The following is a 19,303-nucleotide window of genomic DNA, read 5'->3' as shown; positions in this document are numbered from 1 at the left end:
AGAGTTCTGGGCATATTCTGCCCATGGCAGGAACACTGACCACTCCCCCGGCCGGTCCTGGCAATAGGACCTCAGGAACCTACCCACATCCTGATTTTCCCGTTCCACCTGCCCATTACTCTCAGGGTGGGACCCAGAGGTCAGGCTGACCGAGACTCCCAGACGTTCCATGAACGCCTTCCAGACTTTTGACGTGAAATGGGGACCTCGGTCAGACACTATATCCTCTGGTACCCCGTAGTGCCGGAAGACGTGTAACCAGGGCCTCCGCAGTTTGCAGAGCTGTGGGAGACCGGGCAGAGGAAGGAGGCGGCAGGCCTTCAAAAAGTGGTCCACAATGACCAGGATGGTGGTGTTCCCTTGAGAGAGAGGCTGCCTAGGTGCCTTACTCTGGGCGCACACTGAGCAGGAGGAAACATACACCCTCACGTCACAGCTCCCGATCACCAACGCCGTAGTTCTGCTCCGCCGGGCTGAGCTTCTTTGAGAAGAACGCACAGGGGCGGAGCTTGGGTGGCGTGCCCGAGCGTTGAGACAGGACTGCTCCCATCCCAACCTCGGACGCATCCACCTCCATTACGAACGGTAGTGATGGATCGGGGTGGGCCAGTACCGGGGCCGAGGTGAACAGTTCCCTCAGGTTACTGAAGGCCCTGTCAGCCTCAGCAGACCAGCGGAGCAGGGACGGCCCACCCTTCAACAGAGATGTAATGGGAGCTGCGACCTTGCCAAAGCCCCGGTTAAACTTCAGATAATAGTTGGCGAAGCCAAGGAAGCGCTGCACCTCCTTTACCGTGGTTGGAGTCGGCCAATTACGCACGGCTGAAATGCAATCTCCCTCCATCTCCACACCTGAGGTGGTAATTCGGTATCCGAGGAAGGAGACGGACTGCTGGAAAACAAACTTCTCTGCCTTGGCATAAAGGTCATTTTCCAACAGTCGGGCCAGTACTTTGCGAACCAGGGACACATGCTCGGCGCGCTTAGCGGAATACACCAAGATGTCATCGATGTAGACCACTACACCGCGACCAAGCATGACCCGAAACACCTCGTTCACAAAGGACTGGAAGACTGAGGGAGCATTCATCAAACCATAGGGCATCACCAGGTATTCATAATGCCCTGTGGTTGTGCTGAATGCTGTCTTCCACTCATCTCCCTCTCGGATACGCACCAGGTTGTACGCACTCCTGAGATCTAATTTAGTGAAGAAGCGCGCTCCATGCAATGACTCAACCACTGACTGAATGAGGGGGAGAGGATAACTAAATCTAATCGTCTCCCTGTTCAGTGGTCGATAGTCAATGCACGGGCGCAGACCGCCGTCTTTCTTCTTCACAAAAAAGAAACTTGAGGAGGCGGGTGAAGTGGAGGGACGTATGTACCCCTGGCGCAGGGACTCGGGGACGTACGTCTCTGCCTGCGACAGGGGATACATATTATACCTGGGAGGTACAGCGTCTACCCAAAGGTTTATTGCGCAATCCCCTGCCCGATGAGGTGGCAATTTAGTTGCTTTATTCTTGGAGAAAACTTGTGCCAGATCATGGTATTTGGGGGGAATGCGCACGGTGGAGGCACCGTCTGGACTTTCCACCGTGGTTGCACCAACGGAAACACCCAGACACCTACCCTGACACTCTCACGACCACCCTGTGCGGCCATGAGAAAGTGGGGTTGTGGAGTGCTAGCCACGGAATACCTAACACCACAGGGAAAGCAGGAGACTCAATGATGGAAAAAGTGACCTGCTCACAATGCGTCTCCTGTGTGATCATGGTGACTGGTACCGTGACTTCCTTTATCAACCCGGACCCTAATGGTCGACTATCAAGTGCTCTGATGGGGCGTGGAATGGATAGGGGAACTAATGAAATGCCCTGGCGGCGTGCAAAAGTTTTATCCATAAAGTTCCCAGCTGCGCCTGAATCTACTAGCGCCTTACACTTGGGAACTCTCATGTAATCAGGGAAGTATATGGGTATGGTACAGTGCACAGCAGAGGGCTCTGAACAAGTGTGGGTGCTCAATACCTGGGGTGATGCGAGAGTGCCCTGCGGCCACCTCTTGACCCAAAAGAGCGCTGACGACAACGTGTGGTGGAATGTCCCTTCGTGCCATCCGATTGGCACTGGCGCTGTCGTCTTCTGCTCTCTCGGTGTGCGGTACCACCCAGCTCCATGAGCTCTGGATCCGCGTTGGTTGGGGCGGGAACGGGCAGACCTCCTCCAGGACGTCCTCTGGTTGCCAGCAGGTTATCCAGACGAATGTCCATGTCCACCATTTCGGTAAAAGACAAACTGGTGTCACGGCACGCTAGCTCCCGTCGGACGTCCTCCCGTAGATGGCACCGGAACTGGTTGATCAGGGCCCACTCGTTCCACCCGGATCCTGCTGCCAGAATCCGGAACTCCAGTACGAACTCCTGTACTGTCCTTGTCCCCTGCCTCAAGTGGACCAGCTGCTCACCCGCCTCTTGACCCTCGGGCGGGTGATCGAAAACCGCCCGAAATAGGCGGGCAAACTCCCTGTAGTCCACCAACGCGGCTCCTCCTTCTCTCCAAACCGCGTTGGCCCACTCCAGGGCTTTCCCCGAGAGGCAGGAAATGAGGACGGACACCTGCTCTCGATCTGATGGCACCGGCCTGACACTGGAGCAGTACAGCTCCAGTTGGAGAAGGAATCCCTGACATAGAGCCGGCGTCCCATCGAACGCCCGTGGTCGAGATATCTGGATCCCTCCGGATGCTGTGATGTAGGTGGCTGGATCCGGTTGGCCAGCTGGTCTCGAAGGATCGGTTCCTCTTCTCTCCAGGCGTTGGACGACCTGAAGAACCCGATCCATCGCTTCCCCCAAGCTGGCCAGCATAGTGGAATGTTCCTGGACCCTTGCCACTATTCCAGGCATGCGCTCCTCTCCTGCTGACTCCATAGAGGGTGAGTGATTCTGTGATGAGGTGTGAATGACGGAGTCAGGCGCAGGAGGTAAAACCCCGAAATCCAGAGTTTATTCAGTGTACATGAATAAAGCGCAGCAAGCGTCAAAACAAAACTAGCACAAGGGAAAATCCACCTTGGCTACATACAACCGAGCTACACACTCTCACAATGAACAATCACTCACAAAGGACAAGGGTGCAGAGGGAACACTTATACACAGACTAATGAGGGAATGAGTACCAGGTGTGTGTGATTGACAAGACAAGACAAGACAAATGGAGTGATGATAAATGGAGTGGTAGTGGCTAGTAAGCCGGTGACGACGAACGCTGAAACCTGCCCGAGCAAGGAGGAGGGGCAGCCTCGGCTGAATTCGTGACAGTCAATATCATCAGATGGGCTTCACTTACTGCATTCGCCCTGTCTAGTGCATAGAAATGAACTAAACCAAACAATTGCCGTGTTACAGTCTACCGCCCGTAAAGGCTTAGCTAAGGTATAGTTTGTGGCCTTTGGACTTATTTTAATAAAGTCCCCTTGATATGGAGTTTCCTCCAGTTCTCATGAACTTGTTTTGCATATCTATTTTCATTCCCGCATCACACTCACACCCAGCAGCATCCACCAGTCACACACAAAATAAGAATACACTTTCATAAAACTTTGCTCTACTGACTGACATCAGTAAACTGACCAGACTATCATATCATATGGAGCAGTACGTTCTTACTCTACTGAGGCTTTGCTTACAAATGCTTTCTCTGAGCAGGCACTGATATCTTGATACTAAGGGCACATCCTAGCTTTTAACTTTAACCCAAACACCAAATGTGCTTGCAAGGGAGATGCTACAGCTATTTAGGTCAGAGGCGCTGTGGTTTGCTGTTTTATTCGTTTTTTAAAGCTACTTTTGCTGCTTGCTTGAGTGATTTGAGATGGCAGGGAGTTCCAAGCTACAGTATTATGGTTCTATATATTACTGTGAATTGCCTTGAATTCGTTTTTTTGGCTTTAGGGACTAAGGAAATACCTTTAGTTGCATGCCTTGTGGAGTATGAATGTCTGTCAGAGCTGTATGTTAGTTGATTGAATAGACCGTTTGGAGTAACAAAAAACGAGAAGTGATACAGACAATTTCTTCTCTACTATGAGCCAGGAAAGGTCAACATGCTGTTGACATTAGCGCTCTTGGAACATTGCTGGATAAGACGTGCTGCTCTGTTTTGGGCCAGCTGTAGCGTTATGTCTTTCTTTGCAGCACCTGACCATATTACCGGGCAGAAGTCACGATAAGATCAAATTGAGCCTGTAGGACTTCTTTGATCAGTTGTGGTAACCTAGTCCTGACAGTTTACAGTCTAAAGTGACACCAAGAAGATTAGTTTCCTCAACTTGTTCTATAACCACATCTTTCATAACCAGATCCAGCTTAGGTCTAGAGCAGGGGTCTCCAACAGGTCGATTATGAGTAGCTTGCCAAACAATTCTGAAAGTACATGCAATTTTCACGTGTTCCACTGCAAACTGTCATAAACAAATCTCACAAGTATCAGACACCGCAAGCTCCCAGCTACTATCTAATCAACGCAACATTGACATTTATCCCATTCCTGGTTAGCCACTATTGGCTTAAAAAGCCAAATTTAACACAATATCGGCCAATTAATTTCCAGCAATATTGCCCACCTGTCTGTGTGGTGCGTGCGTTTGTCTATCACTCCGTGTGTAGCCAGTTGATGTGATAACCATTTTGTGGGTTGACAGAAATACTTTCCCCAAAACCATCTCAATTAAATGTTAACTGCAAAGTAGGCTTACCTGGCAGAAGTATATCATGAGGAAGTATATCATTTGTATATATTATTTGTTCTTTTCAAACTTTTCCATGAAATGAGAAGCAGCAGTGCAGAACCAGAGACTAGAACTAACTAGTCTAGACTAACCAACTAGACTGGCATATTCCTCACTCACTAGATGTGCAATTAAAGGGCCAGATGCGCAATTAAAGGGAATTACTCAAAAATATATTTGTTTGTTTTCTTCCAGACCTAAAAACAATTGTCTTCTGATGTGATGTAACCAGTGGTGTAAAGTACTTAAGTAAAAATACTTTAAAGTACTACTTAAGTAGTTTTCTGGGGTATCTGTACTTTACTATTTATATTTTTTCAACTTTTGCTTTTACTTCACTACATTCCTTAAGAAAATATTGTACTTTTTACTCCATACATTTTCCCTGACACCCAAAAGTACTCGTTACATTTTGAATGCTTAGCAGCACAGGAAAATGGTCCAAAAAAGGCACTTATCAACAGAACACTTACCCTAGTCATCCCTACATCCCTACTGCCTCTGATCTGGTGGACACATGCTTTGTTTGTAAATGATGTCTAAATGTTGGATTCTGCCCCTGGCTATCCATCAATTTAAAAAAAATAAGAAAATGGTACCGTCTGCTTAAAATATAAGGAATTTGAAATGATTTATACTTGTACTTTTGATACTTAAGTACATTTTAGCGATTACATTTACTTTTGATACTTACTTAAGTATATTTAAAACCAAATACTTTTAGACTTTTACTCAAGTAGTATTTTACTGGGTGACTTTCACTTTTACTTGAGTCATTTTCTATTAAGGTATCTTTTACTTTTACTCAAGTATGACAATTGGGTACCTTTTCCACCACTGGATTTAACTATTGACATTGACTCAGAACATCCAATTCCATTGTTTCTCTATGAACTATTTTATTTTTGAGAGTGAAAAACCTAAAAGAAATCTAAAACCAGGAAAAATAAAATCACATATTTTATAGAGCCCCCCTTAAGAGGGGCTTAATAACCATTATTTTACATTTACATTTTAGTCATTTAGCAGACGCTCTTATCCAGAGCGACTTACAGTTAGTGAGTGCATACATTATTATTATTTTTATTAATTTTTCATACTGGCCCCCCGTGGGAATTGAACCCACAACCCTGGCATTGCAAACGCCATGCTCTACCAACTGAGCTACATCCCTGCCGGCCATTCCCTCCCCTACCCTGGACGACGCTGGGCCAATTGTGCGCTGCCCCATGGGCATATTGACAGAAAACAGTGCGCTACTTTCTCTTGTACAGTAAGGAACAGGGAAGAGTTGCAGGGGAGTGGAAAAGAAAAGAATGTTCCTATTTGAAAGCTAGAAAAGAATGTGTAGCTCGTGACGTTTCATTTTTTAAAAGTAGCTCTCATGTTAGAAAAGGTTGGAGACCCCTGATCTAGAGCTTAAGGAATGATTTGTTCTGAAGTACTATGCTCTTAGTCTTCGATATATTCAGGACTAGTTTATTGCTGGCCAACCATTCTGAATCTAACTTCAACTCTTTGTTTAGAGTTGCAGTGATTTCACTAGCTTGTTTAAGGCTAGTGGTAAATCATTAGTAAAAATAGAAAACAGTAACAGGCCAAGACAGCTCCCTTGCGGAATTCCACAGTTTACATGTATTAGATTAGAGAGGCTCCCATTGAAGAAAACCCTCTGTGTTCTATTAGATAGATTGCCATATCATTGATCAAAAGCTGAGGGTGTAAAGCCATAACACATACGTTTTTCCGCTAACAGATGATGGTCAATAATATCAAAAGCTGCACTGAAATTGGTCTGCTGTTAGAACCAGAAAAGGGTGGTTAACCATTCTTGGGAAGCGGAATGACTTTAGCTTCCCTCCAGGTTTGAGGGAAAAAATGTTTCTCCAAGCTCAGATATGAGAAATAGGAGCTGCAACATATTCCGCTACTATCCTCAGTAGCTTTCCATCTAAATTGTCAATACCAGGTGGTTTCTCATTATTAATGGCCAGCAACAATTTGTTCACCTCTTCCACACTAACTTTATTTTTCTAATGACATTTTAATTTACATTGCTTTTCTTTCATAATAATGAAGATCTAACCAGTGTGAAGAGAGTGCCTGTAGGCATGGGATTGGTTATGTGCAACATTCATTCATTCAGGATTGTTTTGATGCTGGCTTGGCTTTTCACTCCTATTTGTCTAGTTGATTGTGAGAAATTACTGCTGAAATTTGTATTTTTTCTTGCAGAAATTGCATTAATATTTGAAACGAATAGGGCTGTTGAATTGTGCTGAGTAGCTCGTTCCCCGGTGAGAAAGTTTCTCTGTGAGAGAATGGCTGGTTTGTGCTCAAGGTATCGGATGGTGGAGAGGAAGAGCAAGCTGTGTGTTGATAGTTGGTGTCCTCAGGTACTGTAGAGAATAATGGAGTGTTCTCCTCAGAGGTACTGTAGGTTGAATTCCACAGTATCACTTTCAGGTTGAAGCTGTTGTTGCGCTGTTCTCAGACAACAACTGGTGCATTTATCAGGGTGCACTGCCATCTAGTGGATTAAATGGTGAACGTCTGGTTTGCATGAGATTATTACTGCATTATAAAGTAGGTCTCATGTGCTTATGATTCATTGCTGATTTTGTTGTTTTCTTTTAGGATGCACTCATGGATCCATAGGTTATGTGTCTAACATTGTCTATGCAAACACTGTTGTCTATGTCCTGAACATGTAATCAAATGGCTACCCAGACTATTTGCATTGCCCCCCCCCCCCCCCCCCTCTTTTACGCTGTAGCTACTCTCTGTTTATTATCTATGCATAGTCACTTTAATAACTCTACCTACATGTACATATTACCTCAATACCGGTACCCCCTGTATATCGCTATTGTTATTTTTACTGCAGCTCTTTAATTATTTGTTACTTTTATTTCGTATTATTTTATATTGTATTTTTTAGTGTGAATTTTATTTTTGTATTCTTTCTTAAAACTGCATTGTTGGTTAAGGGCTTGTAAGTAAGCATTTCACTGTTGTATTCGGCGCATGTGACGAATAAAATTTGATTTGATTTGATTTTCTTCGTAGCTTTAACCAAACAGGATGTTTTGCATTCAGACCAGTTGTACTGCCCTTGCTCACAAAGAGTCCATGGTTTTATCTGCATAGAAAAGCCAACACCTCTCATCACCCCGAGAACACCATCCCCACAGTGAAGCATGGTGGTGGCAGCATCATGCTGTGGGGATCCCCTGTAGCTCAGTTGGTAGAGCATGGCGCTTGCAACGCCAGGGTTATGGGTTCGTTTCCCACTGGGGGCCAGTATGAAAATATATGCACTCACTAACTGTAAGTCGCTCTGGATAAGAGCGTCTGCTAAATGACTAAAATGTAAATGTAATGTTTTTCATCGGCAGGGACTGGGAAACTGATCAGAATTGAAGGAATGATGGATGGTGCTAAATACAGGGCAATTCTTGAGGGAAACCTGTTTCCAGAGATTTGAGACTGGGATGGAGGTTCACCTTCCAGCAGGACAATGACCCTAAGCATACTGCTAAAGCAACACTTGAGTGGTTTAAGGGGAAACATTTAAATGTCTTGGAATGGCCTAGTCAAAGCCCAGACCTCAATCCAATTGAGAATCTGTGGTATGACTTAAATATTGCTGTACACCAGCGGAACCAATCCAACTTGAAGGAGCTGGAGCAGTTTTGCTTTGAAGAATGGGCAAAAATCCCAGTGGCTAGATGTGCCAAGCTTATAGACACATACCCCAAGAGACTTGCAGCTGTAATTGCTGCAAAAGGTGGCTCTACAAAGTATTGACTTTGGGATGGGGGAATAGTTATGCACGCTCAAGTTTTCAGTTTTTTTGTCTTATTTCTTGTTTGTTTCACAAAACAAAATATTTAGCATCTTCAAAGTGGTAGGCATGTTGTGTAAACCAAATGATACAAACCCCCCAAAAATCAATTTTAATTCCAGGTTATAAGGCAACAAAATAGAAAAAATGCTAAGGGGGGTGAATACTTTCGCAAGCCACTGTAAGTCAATGCAAAATTTGTAGAATTGCAGGAAATTAGCTTTAAAAACAGCTTCTATATTTTTCAGACTGTGACCACACCCTTGGCCACTCCCATGGCTATGCCCACCGACTAAGGCCCATTTTGATCCAGAAAAAACTCAGTCTTTATTTACAATGCAAACACTGCAATCTGAACCTAAACCCTCTCTGCTTGCTTCGAAGCCAACATTTGCATGCAGCTCATCCTTTAGCTGCGAATTTCCCTCCATTTTGCTGTGCTGTCTGTGCTGACAAATTCCACGTCTGTTAAGGAAAATAATATTGAAGACAGAGAATAACCGCCTGTAGATAGAGTAAATTCCACCTTGTCTCTCTCATCACTCTCCAGTGATGGCGCTAGGCTCACTGACCTGTTAAGATTGAATTCATGGCTCATCAGTTTCTGTCTGGCTCCTCCCACTCCCAGGCTTGGTGGCATATCATGGTGATAGAGAGGGTGTGTCCTTGGCTCCTCTCCCCCCTGTGGGAGGTGGAGCTGTCCATCTGCTCTCTCTGTCATCACTGCTCTACGGGCCGGCTCACTGTGCTCAGTAGGGGGGGCACCTAGCATCACAGCACAGCAAGCGCTTGTGTGTTACTGGGAGAGAGTGTCAACTGTGTAGCAGGAGGGCAGCCATAGCCTGAGCCACGGGTGCTCACGCGTCAGGGAGGAGAGCGTGTAGCTGTTACTGCTAGCTGCCTGCAGCGAGGGAGCTAGCTGGGAGACCTGTGGAGATTGTGAGGAGTGAGGAGTGGGTCTGGAGTGGACTGTCTGTCGACATGCTGAGGAAACTGGTCTGCAGGAAGATCTGTGCCTGTAAGCTCTGCTTCTCTTTCTTCTTGACACGTGGGGGTAGAGGAGAGGCCCATTGTATTAATGTTAATGAGCGCCTTGGAGGAATGTGGGTCATGTCAAGAGATGAAGATTGAGAGATTGGGGGGATTTACATTTTCAGCTGAGGAGTGACAGACAGGAGAGGACAGCTGGGTACAGAGTATGCACTATAAAGACTGAAGGCTCAGACAATCTGAAGGCTATCACTAACCATTTCTGGATTTTAATACATTCATTGCTGAATGGTTGTTTCCACTAAAATGGTCTTTAATCTAGATGAAAACGGGTACAATGAGTTTTGTATCTGTTGTACTTTGTGTTAATGAGCTACCCTTATCACAACTGGTGTTGATGACACAGAAATGCTCAGAGCTGGGTTTTAAATGAGGCTGGTTTATTAGACACCTTGTTGGGATATTGACAGTGTACGTCGTTTTAATATTGCAATGAGGAGAGAAACACTGAGGTAGATGGCACATAACTGATGTGATGTGTTGGTGTGCTGCCCTGCAGTGTGTGGACCTCTGAATAATGCATGGGGTTTTGTTTCATTGATCGCTGGTCTGGCAGATTACTCTGCCCCCTCTGGGCCGACCGACCGGGACTCACATGTTCAGTACACCACAGTTTGTGGGGTAGTCACTTCACTTCCAAAGCATGTGGGCGCAACCACCGGTGACCGGAATCAGACCTAGACAATTACCAACAGAATGAACGCTGATGACCCCCCCCCCCCCCCCCCCCAATGTGTGTGTGTGAAGGTCATGCCAAAAGGTCATGTAGGCGGCTGCTGAAATGTGTTGTTGTATGAGGGAATGGGATTGAGCACATGGTGCTGATATGAAACGTGCTTTGTTTGTTTTGTACAGTCAGCATTCAAATTGTGTCAGAGTTGAAATAACTTGAGTTCTCTGTTTTGCCTTCCCTCCCAGATAAGAACTTTGATGATGATGATTCGGTGGACGGGGGGCGGTCCTCCTCTTCTAAGGGCCCCTCCTCAGGGAAGAAGACGGTGAGCATGGGGTCGTTCCGTAAGCCCAGCTCTGCTTCCAGCACCAAATCAACAGGTGAGATGCCCCTTCCTGTTCACTCCAGCACCAGCAGAGAGTGTATTAGGGATGGAACGATGAGCCATGACTATTTTAACATTGTCAAATGTGATTAGTTCTTTCTCCTACCACAGTATGCCTTTCATTTGCTTCCTCAAGAATGATTGTGTGTGTGTGTCTGTGTGCGTGCGTCTATCTGTGTGAGTGCATTGTTCATGCTTTTTAGACTTCATGATGTCTGGATGATCTAGAAAAGCCTTTATTTGGCTATGGGTAATAACAGGGCTCTGCAGTGCAACCATTTTACTCACAAATGCACATGGAATTTTTATTTAGGAGCACCAGTGCGCCTAGAAAAATGAATGATTCTAATTAATATCTCAAATACTTTTCATCGTGCTCCTAAATTGATTTGTGTTCGCCTACATTTTTCAACTTAGGCGCATACGTGCTCCATGTAACAAAGTTGAGCGTAGAGCCCTGAATAATGACCTCTGTCCAGGATTTGTATGGGAGATAAGCCACTGTGGAGCTGTCTAGTGTCTATCTGTAACCTTGGAACAGTGCCGATGGTGAGGATTATGTTATGATGTAATGGAACCACAACACAGAGAGAACACAGATTTGATAGAAACATGGGATAATGAGAAATGAGCGTGATATACCCTGCATGAACTCCATAAGGCTGCAGCCAATCCAAGATGAATATTTGTGTGAATAATAGCCTACTAGAATAGCTTCCTGGTAAAGTTAACAATTTTGACCTTGTGGTCTTCTGCTTATATCAGGGAGAGATGGTCCTAGTGCTGCTTCTGCTGCTGGGGCTGTGGATGAGGAGGACTTCATCCGGGCCTTCGAGGAGGTGCCCATTATGCAAGTATGTGTTCACTCTCATAACGATATCAAAATCATTCCACACTATTCTCGCTTGGGCAAACTTGCCCTATGTTACAGGTAGTATATTAAACGCATTTGGAATGTGCTTCCTCTAAGTGATTCCTCTTCTCTCCTCCTCTCAGCTTTTCTCTAACAGGGAGATGGAGGACGCCATGACCAAGATCAGAGAGGTGCTGGCTGACGACAAACGAGACTGGGAGCACAGAGTCACTGCGGTAAGAGACTACCAACCAATCGTCCCCCACCTCCAGATGACTTCATCACACTGGCTACATTCCAGTATCCACACTAGCGTACCACTTAGAATGACGCAATGTATTGGCCATGCATTCTAAGTGTGGATTTTGGAATGTAGCCACGACTATTAAGTAACTGTTCTGTTAAGCAGCCACTTCTATCATTTGATTGGAAATGTTATTTTGATGAATGGCTTGATGGTTTTGGTTGTCTTCTTCTCTCTAGTTGAAGAAGATGCGTTCTGTGCTCCTGGCAGGAGCGGTGGAGTTTGATGGTTTCTCCCAGCAGCTGCGTCTCATGGAGGCAGCCTTTAAGATGTCCGCTAAAGACCTGCGCTCTCAGGTGGTCAGAGAGGCCTGTATCACTCTGGGGTAAGGAGACCTCTAGTCCTTTTCTCTTACTCACGGTATCAATTCAAATCAAACAAGCTTTCTTTAATGTTACCAAAGCCATACTATTATAACGTTATACAATATCAATGCAATAAAATAACTGAAATTACAAAGAGTGTTAGGAATGTTTTTTCCCCCCACACTTTATTGTACAGCCCCATCAGTACAAAATAAGATACTATTGATATCATAATAACTTGTCTCCATCTCTTTTTCGTACCTCTATCCTGCAGCCACCTGTCCTACATCCTGGGGAACAGGTTTGACCATTGTGCTGAGTCCATCATGCCCACTCTCCTAACCCTGGTCTCTAACTCGGCCAAGGTCATGGCCACATCCGGCATCGCTGTCATACGACTCATCATCAGAGTGAGTGGACAATAAAGTTATTGACATTTGAATGAAGTTGAGGTGAATTTAATTTAGTTCAATTGAGCTGGGTTGTTGAGTGTCAGTCAGACCAAATGGTCGAGTGGCTAGCCTTTCTTTTTAGGAACACAAACACACATCTTTCCTTCCCGAGGGCTGCAAATGACATTCCACTGCATTCCGATGTGGGCATTCATTGTTGGTGGTTGCTTGCGATTGTTCTCCAAAGATGCCTTGTGTGTTCCTCACATTTCTATTGAGTTTAGAACAGCTAGTTACTGAATTAGTAAAAACGGGTCTTTCTCTGTCTTCCAGCATACACACTACCCTCGTCTCATTCCTATCGTGACCAGCAGCTGCCAGTCTAAATCTGTGGCCGTGAGAAGGTAAACAAACAAACAGCCTCAGAAAGACTTATCCCTATTCGCTCTCTAGCTGAATGTCTGTCTGTTTTCCCTGACTGTCTTATTGTTCTATTTCCAGGCGCTGTTTTGAGTTCTTGGACCTCTTGCTGCAGGAGTGGCAGACCAACTCTCTAGAGAGGTACGCTAAAATGGCTGCTACTAGACAGGCCTATAAACTCATACTTATAATTGTCCCTCCTCTTCAACAACTTAATATTGTATTGCTGTGATGTAGCTAGCTACTGTACTGTAAACCTTTTTCTAGCTACTGTCAAGTGAATTTTTACAGTAATATGAAACAATGTTGTTGTCAGTGAGTCGCTCCTCATCTCCGCAGTTTCCATGGCAATGCCAGGGAGGGATATCTATCCCATAAAAGCACACTGTGCTTCATCATTGTGGTGAAACCAAATCTCTGACTGGGATGTCAGGGGAGCTCTCAGGTCCCCTTCTCATTGAATTACATTGCGTCCCAAATGGCACCCTATTCCCTGTATAGTGCAGTACTTTTGACCAGAGCCCTATGGGCCCTGGTCAAAAGCAGTGCACTATGTAGGGAATAGGGTGCCGTAGGGCTCTGGTCAAAAGCAGTGCACTATATAGGGAATAGGGTGCCGTAGGGCTCTGGTCAAAAGTAGTGCACTATATAGGGATTAGTGTGGCATTTGGGATGTAACCGTAGCTTTTTATGCTGTGGTGGTTTTGGTGGAGAGGGGGGTAAAGGGATGCTGCATGCAGAGAGAATGAAGCTGGTGTTCCTTCTCTGTTTGACCCCTCAGGAATGTAGCTGTTCTGACAGAGACCATCAAGAAAGGAGTCCATGATGCAGACTCCGAGGCCAGATCAGTGGCCAGGAAGTAAGTCACTCTCACACTGTCGGCCATACATGAACCATATTTTTATTTGAAAATAGGAGTTCACAAACATCACATGTTATCATGGTAACAACTTTTCCTCCACATTTGATATCTGCCAACCTGAAACATTGCTCCATTGAAGACAGGCTGTCTCACTCTTTCTGCGCCTTTGTCCTCTCTGTTGTTTTGTGCAGATGTTACTGGACGTTCCACGGCCACTTCAGCCGGGAGGCGGAGCAGCTGTTCCAGGCTCTAGAGTCGTCCTATCAGAAGGCTCTCCAGTCCCACCTGAAGAGTTCTGACAGCATAATGTCCCTTCCTGCCTCAGACCGCTCCTCCTCCTCCTCACAGGAGAGCCTCAAGTGAGACACTCCACCCTTTCTATCCTTCTCCCCTTCTGTCTCTCTCTCTCTCTCTCTCTCTCTCTCTCTCTCTCTCACTGTCTCTCTCTCTCTCTCTCTCTCTCTCTCTCTCTCTCTCTCTCTCTCTCTCTCTCTCTCTCTCTCTCTCTCTCTCTCTCTCTCTCTCTCTCTCTCTCTCTCTCTCTCTCTCTGTGTCTCTGTCTCTGTCTCTCTCTCTGTCTCTCTCTCTCTCTCTCTCTCTCTCTCTCTCTCTCTCTCTCTCTCTCTCTCTCTCTCTCTCTCTCTCTCAATTCAAGGGGCTTTATTGGCATGGGAAACATATGTTTACATTGCCATAGTAAGTTAAATAGATACTAAACAAAAGTGAAATGAACAAAAAAAATGAATAGGAAACATTACACAAAAGTTCCAAAAGAATAAAGACATTTCAAATGTCATATTATGTCTATATACAGTGTTGTAACGATGTGCAAATAGTTAAAGTACAAATGGGAAAATAAATATGGGTTGTATTTACAATGGTGTTTGTTCTTAACTGGTTGCCCTTTTCTTGTGGTAACAGGTCACAAATCTTGCTGCTGTGATTTAACACTGTGGTATTTCACCCAATAAATATGGGAGTTTATCAAAATTGGATTTGTTTTAGAATTCTTTGTGGGTCTATGTAATCTGAGGGAAATATGTGTCTCTAATATGGTCATACATTTGGCAGGAGGTTAGGAAGTGCAGCTCAGTTTCCACCTTGTTTTGTGGGCAGTGTGCACATAGCCTGTTTTCTCTTGAGAGCGAGGTCTGCCTACGGCGGCCTTTCTCAATAGCAAGGCCATGCTCACTGAGTCTGTACATAGTCAAAGATTTCCTTAATTTGGGTCAGTCACAGTGGTCAGGTATTCTGCCACTGTGTAGTCTCTGTTTGGGGCCAAATTGCATTCTAGTTTGCTCTGTTCTTTTGTTAATTCTTTCCAATGTGTCAAGTAATTATCTTTTTGTTTTCTCATGATTTGGTTGGGTCTAATTGTGTTGCTGTCCTGGGGCTCTGTGGGGTATGTTTGTGTTTGTGAACAGAGCCCCATGACCAGCTTGCTTAGGGGACTCTTCTCCAAGTTCATCTCTCTGTAGGTGATGGCTTTGTTATGGAAGGTTTGGGAATCGCTTCCTTTTAGGTGGTTGTAGAATTTAATGGCTCTTTTCTGGATTTTGATAATTAGCGGGTATCGCCCTAATTCTGCTCTGCAAGCATTATTTGGTGTTTTACGTTGTACACAGAGGATATTTTTGCAGAATTCTGCATGCAGAGTCTCAATTTGGTGTTTGTCCCATTTTGTGAATTCTTGGTTGGTGAGTGGACCCCAGACCTCACAACCATAAAGGGCAATGGGTTCAATAACGGATTCAAGTATTTTTTGCCAGATCCTAACTGGTATGTCGAATTTGATGTTCCTTTTGATGGCATAGAAGGCCCTTCTTGCCTTGTCTCTCAGATCGTTCACATTTTTGTGGAAGTTACCTGTGGCGCTGATGTTTAGGCCGAGGTATGTATAGTTCTTTGTGTGCTCTAGGGCAACGGTGTCTAGATGGAATTTGTATTTGTGGTCCTGGCAACTTGTTTGGAACACCATTATTTTTGTCTTACTCAGATTTACTGTCAGGGCCCAGGTCTGACGGAATCTGTGCAGAAGATCTAGGTGCTGCTGTAGGCCCTCCTTGGTTGGGAACAGAAGCACCAGATCATCAGCAAACAGTAGACATTTGACTTCAGATTCTAGTAGGGTGAGGCCGGGTGCTGCAGACTGTTCTAGTGCCCTCGCCAATTCGTTGATATATATGTTGAAGAGGGTGGGGCTTAAGCTGCATCCCTGTCTCACCCCACAGCCCTGTGGAAAGAAATGTGTGGGATTTTTGCCAATTTTAACTGTTTTTTCCCCCAACACTACTTTCCATCAAATTGTGTAGCAGACCCTCATGCCAAATTGAGTCAAAAGCTTTTTTGAAATCAACAAAGCATGAGAAGACTTTGCCTTTGTTTTGGTTTGTTTGTTTGTCAATTAGGGTGTGCAGGGTGAATACGTGGACTGTCGTACGGTAATTTGGTAAAAATTACAAAGTACATTGTTTTCACTGAGGAAATCTACAAGTCTGCTGTTAATGATAATGCAGAGGATTTTCCCAAGGTTGCTGTTGACGCATATCCCACTCTCTGTCATTCTCTCTCTCTCTGTCTCCGTTTCTCTCTCCCTCTCTGTCTGTCTGTGATATGAGAAGTAGTCGTAATGAAAGAGTATTGATCTTAGTCGGTCAGGTTAACCACTGTCTATCTCTCTGTCTGTCTCCACAGCCGTCCTCAGTCTGCCAAGAGCTCCATGGGAAACACCCTGACCAGGAGTAAGGACACTGACATTACATCACTGACATTACATGACTGACATTACATCACTGACATTACATGACTGACATTACATGACTGACATTACTACCACAGACATTACTACGTACGTCACACTGGAGAAAATATTTCAGATCTATCGTTTAAATGATCCACAGCTCTGTATATAATCAGACACCAGAAGATATATTTTTCATATTAATGTCGATCATGATTTTTCAAGCACAGCAACAACGTCCATGACATCTACTGTATGAAATCTATACAGTATCTTTGCACATTGTAAATATGGTATTGGAACTGACCCTGGAACTGACCCTGTATATAGCTTCTTACATTCTCGTGTTCTTCTTATTTTTATTTCCTGTGTGTATTTGTTCTAACTTATGTTATTTTTAGTACTACATTGATATTGATCACTGCATTGTTGGGTTTAGAGTTAGCAAGAAAGGCATTTCACTGTACTTGTGCACGTGACATTACGACTTGTTAATCATGTTATTTTCTTTCTTTATGAAATACATTTGGGTAGAGAGCTTGGCTTATAACCATTATTCTTCTCTTCTCCCTCTCCTTTTCCTCTCCTCCCTTCCTCTCTTTCCTTCCCTTCTCTCCCCGAAGCTAAAGCAGCTCCCTCCAGAGCTCCCTCCACCCCAGGCTCTCTCCAGCGTTCCCGTAGCGACGTGGACGTGAACGCTGCCGCCACCGCTAGTGCCAAGACCAGGATGACTCCGGTGCCCGCCTCTCCCGCCCCCTTCAGTGCTGCCTCCGCCCTGCCACCCGGCTCCTACGCCTCTCTAGGTGAGACAAACCATATGTTCTCTGTCTCTGTCTCTCTCTGTCTCTGTGTGTGTTCTAATTAAGCAATAAGGCCCGAGGGGGTGTGATATATATATATATATATGGCCAATATACCACGGCTAAGGGCTGTACTTAAGCTTGATACAACGCGGAGTGCCTGGATACAGCCGTTAGCCGTGGTATATTGTTCATATACCACAAACCCCCGAGGTGCCTTATTGCTATTATAAACTGGTTACCAACGTAATTAGAACAGTAAAAATAAATGTTTTGTCAAAGCCGTGGTATACGGTCTGATATACCACGGCTGTCAGCCAATCAGCATTCAGGGCTTGAACCACCCAGTTTATAATTCTATTTCTATGAGCCACTTTTGCTGACTATGAGGGATATAGGACCAAAGCATGGATATTTAACCCTCATTTCTTAATTTTCTTCTCAAAATATGATGATTAAAATACATCTTAGGGCCTTTCCGATTTCTTGTAACCCCCCTCAGTCTTCCATATGGGGATTATCCTGCTAACTTCTGCTAACCTCTCTCCTGGACTCTCCTGCTTTTGTTTTTGCTCTTAGACAGCACACCTGGTAACGTTAGACCAGAGGGTAAGATGAGATGGCTAACTGTGTGTTTGTTCTTGATGTGTGGAGCTGGAGGACGTCATCCAGATTTCTCTGTCCCCTTGGTCTGTGTAATGTACTGCACCATGTTTACAGTGGTCGTCCTTGGTCTGTGTAGTGTACAACATCATTGAATACGGTGCTCATCTGTGGAACTCTGCATGGACTGTCTGCATGGTAGAACTAGATTGAACTGGGTCATCAGGACTGGGGTTGGTAGCCAGAGAGAGGAGACAGAGACATTGATTGTGTCCACAAATAGATCTGTCCAACTTACATGACTATAAAGGCAGGCAGCCTCCGTGTCTGTCAGGTTATTGACCTTTATCATTGGCTGTTTAACTGTAATTTCATGAACTCATTTTGTGCTGTACTCTCCTTTTCCTATGTAGAACAGAATACAGGGATATATTTGTTGTGAATCATGTTTCTGTATTTGTGTCTATTGTTGTGAATTAATATGTTGAGATGAAACACTTTTTATAGAGGATGAGCCATTTGGGACTTGAGATGTCTTGCTTGAACCAGCTTAATAGAGATTTGAGTGCATGCGTCTGTTGAAATGGCTGGTAGCAACCTGCAAGTGTAGACTAGCGAGTATGTCTCTGTTTTCTGTGTGGTCTATGTATGAAGTCTTTGACTGTAGGTGATGATGGCTGGTTTCGCCAAGCTGGGTGTGTCTGCGGTTGAATGGATCTGTGTCCACATGAAGTTAACTCTGTTTTCTCCCCAACCTCTCTTTCTCTCTCTATCTCTCTATCTCTCTATCTCTCTCTCTCTCTATCTCTCTCTCTCTCTCTCTCTCTCTCTCTCTCTCTCTCTCTCTCTCTCTCTCTCTCTCTCTCTCTCTCTCTCTCTCTCTCTCTCTCTCTCTCTCTCTCTCTCTCTCTCTCTCTCTCTCTCTCTCTTTATCCCAGGCCGTGTACGTACCAGGAGAACGAGTTCAGGGAGCGGCGTGGGGGCGTGTCCCTCTGTCACAGACAGTAGGGGGAGGAGTCGAGCCAAAATGGTGTCAGTGTCTCAACGTGAGTATCTTCCCCAGAAAAATGAGCATCATGCCGTAATGAAAAAATACACATTGTTTCTAGATCAGTGTTTCTTAATCCTGGTCCTGGGGACCCAAAGAGGTGCACGTATTTGTTTTTGCCCTGCATTACACACCTGATTCCACTAATCAAGTCATCAAACTTTTAATCAGGTGTGTAGTGCCAGGGCAAAAACAAATATGTGCACCTCTTTGGGTCCCCAGGACCA

At 44.9% G+C, this 19,303-nt stretch overlaps 1 protein-coding gene across 1 annotated transcript in view; it reads left to right on the top strand.

Moving 5' to 3' along the window:
* The window catches only part of LOC311112324 (CLIP-associating protein 1-B-like), a 44,698-nt gene that overhangs the window by 10,195 nt on the left and 15,200 nt on the right, over positions 1-19,303 (top strand). The window contains exons 9-20 of the mRNA XM_084155385.1: positions 10,610-10,744; positions 11,515-11,603; positions 11,746-11,838; positions 12,086-12,231; positions 12,486-12,621; positions 12,937-13,007; positions 13,105-13,164; positions 13,805-13,882; positions 14,077-14,244; positions 16,580-16,626; positions 17,249-17,428; positions 18,967-19,074. Of these exons, the coding sequence (XP_084011511.1) occupies positions 10,610-10,744; positions 11,515-11,603; positions 11,746-11,838; positions 12,086-12,231; positions 12,486-12,621; positions 12,937-13,007; positions 13,105-13,164; positions 13,805-13,882; positions 14,077-14,244; positions 16,580-16,626; positions 17,249-17,428; positions 18,967-19,074 (1,311 nt within the window). The remainder of the gene's footprint in view (positions 1-10,609; positions 10,745-11,514; positions 11,604-11,745; positions 11,839-12,085; positions 12,232-12,485; positions 12,622-12,936; positions 13,008-13,104; positions 13,165-13,804; positions 13,883-14,076; positions 14,245-16,579; positions 16,627-17,248; positions 17,429-18,966; positions 19,075-19,303) is intronic.

This window comes from Coregonus lavaretus (genome assembly GCF_964263955.1).
Source record: "Coregonus lavaretus genome assembly, chromosome: 38".
Lineage (NCBI taxonomy): Eukaryota > Metazoa > Chordata > Actinopteri > Salmoniformes > Salmonidae > Coregonus > Coregonus lavaretus.
This window is presented reverse-complemented; position numbering and strand designations above follow the sequence as displayed.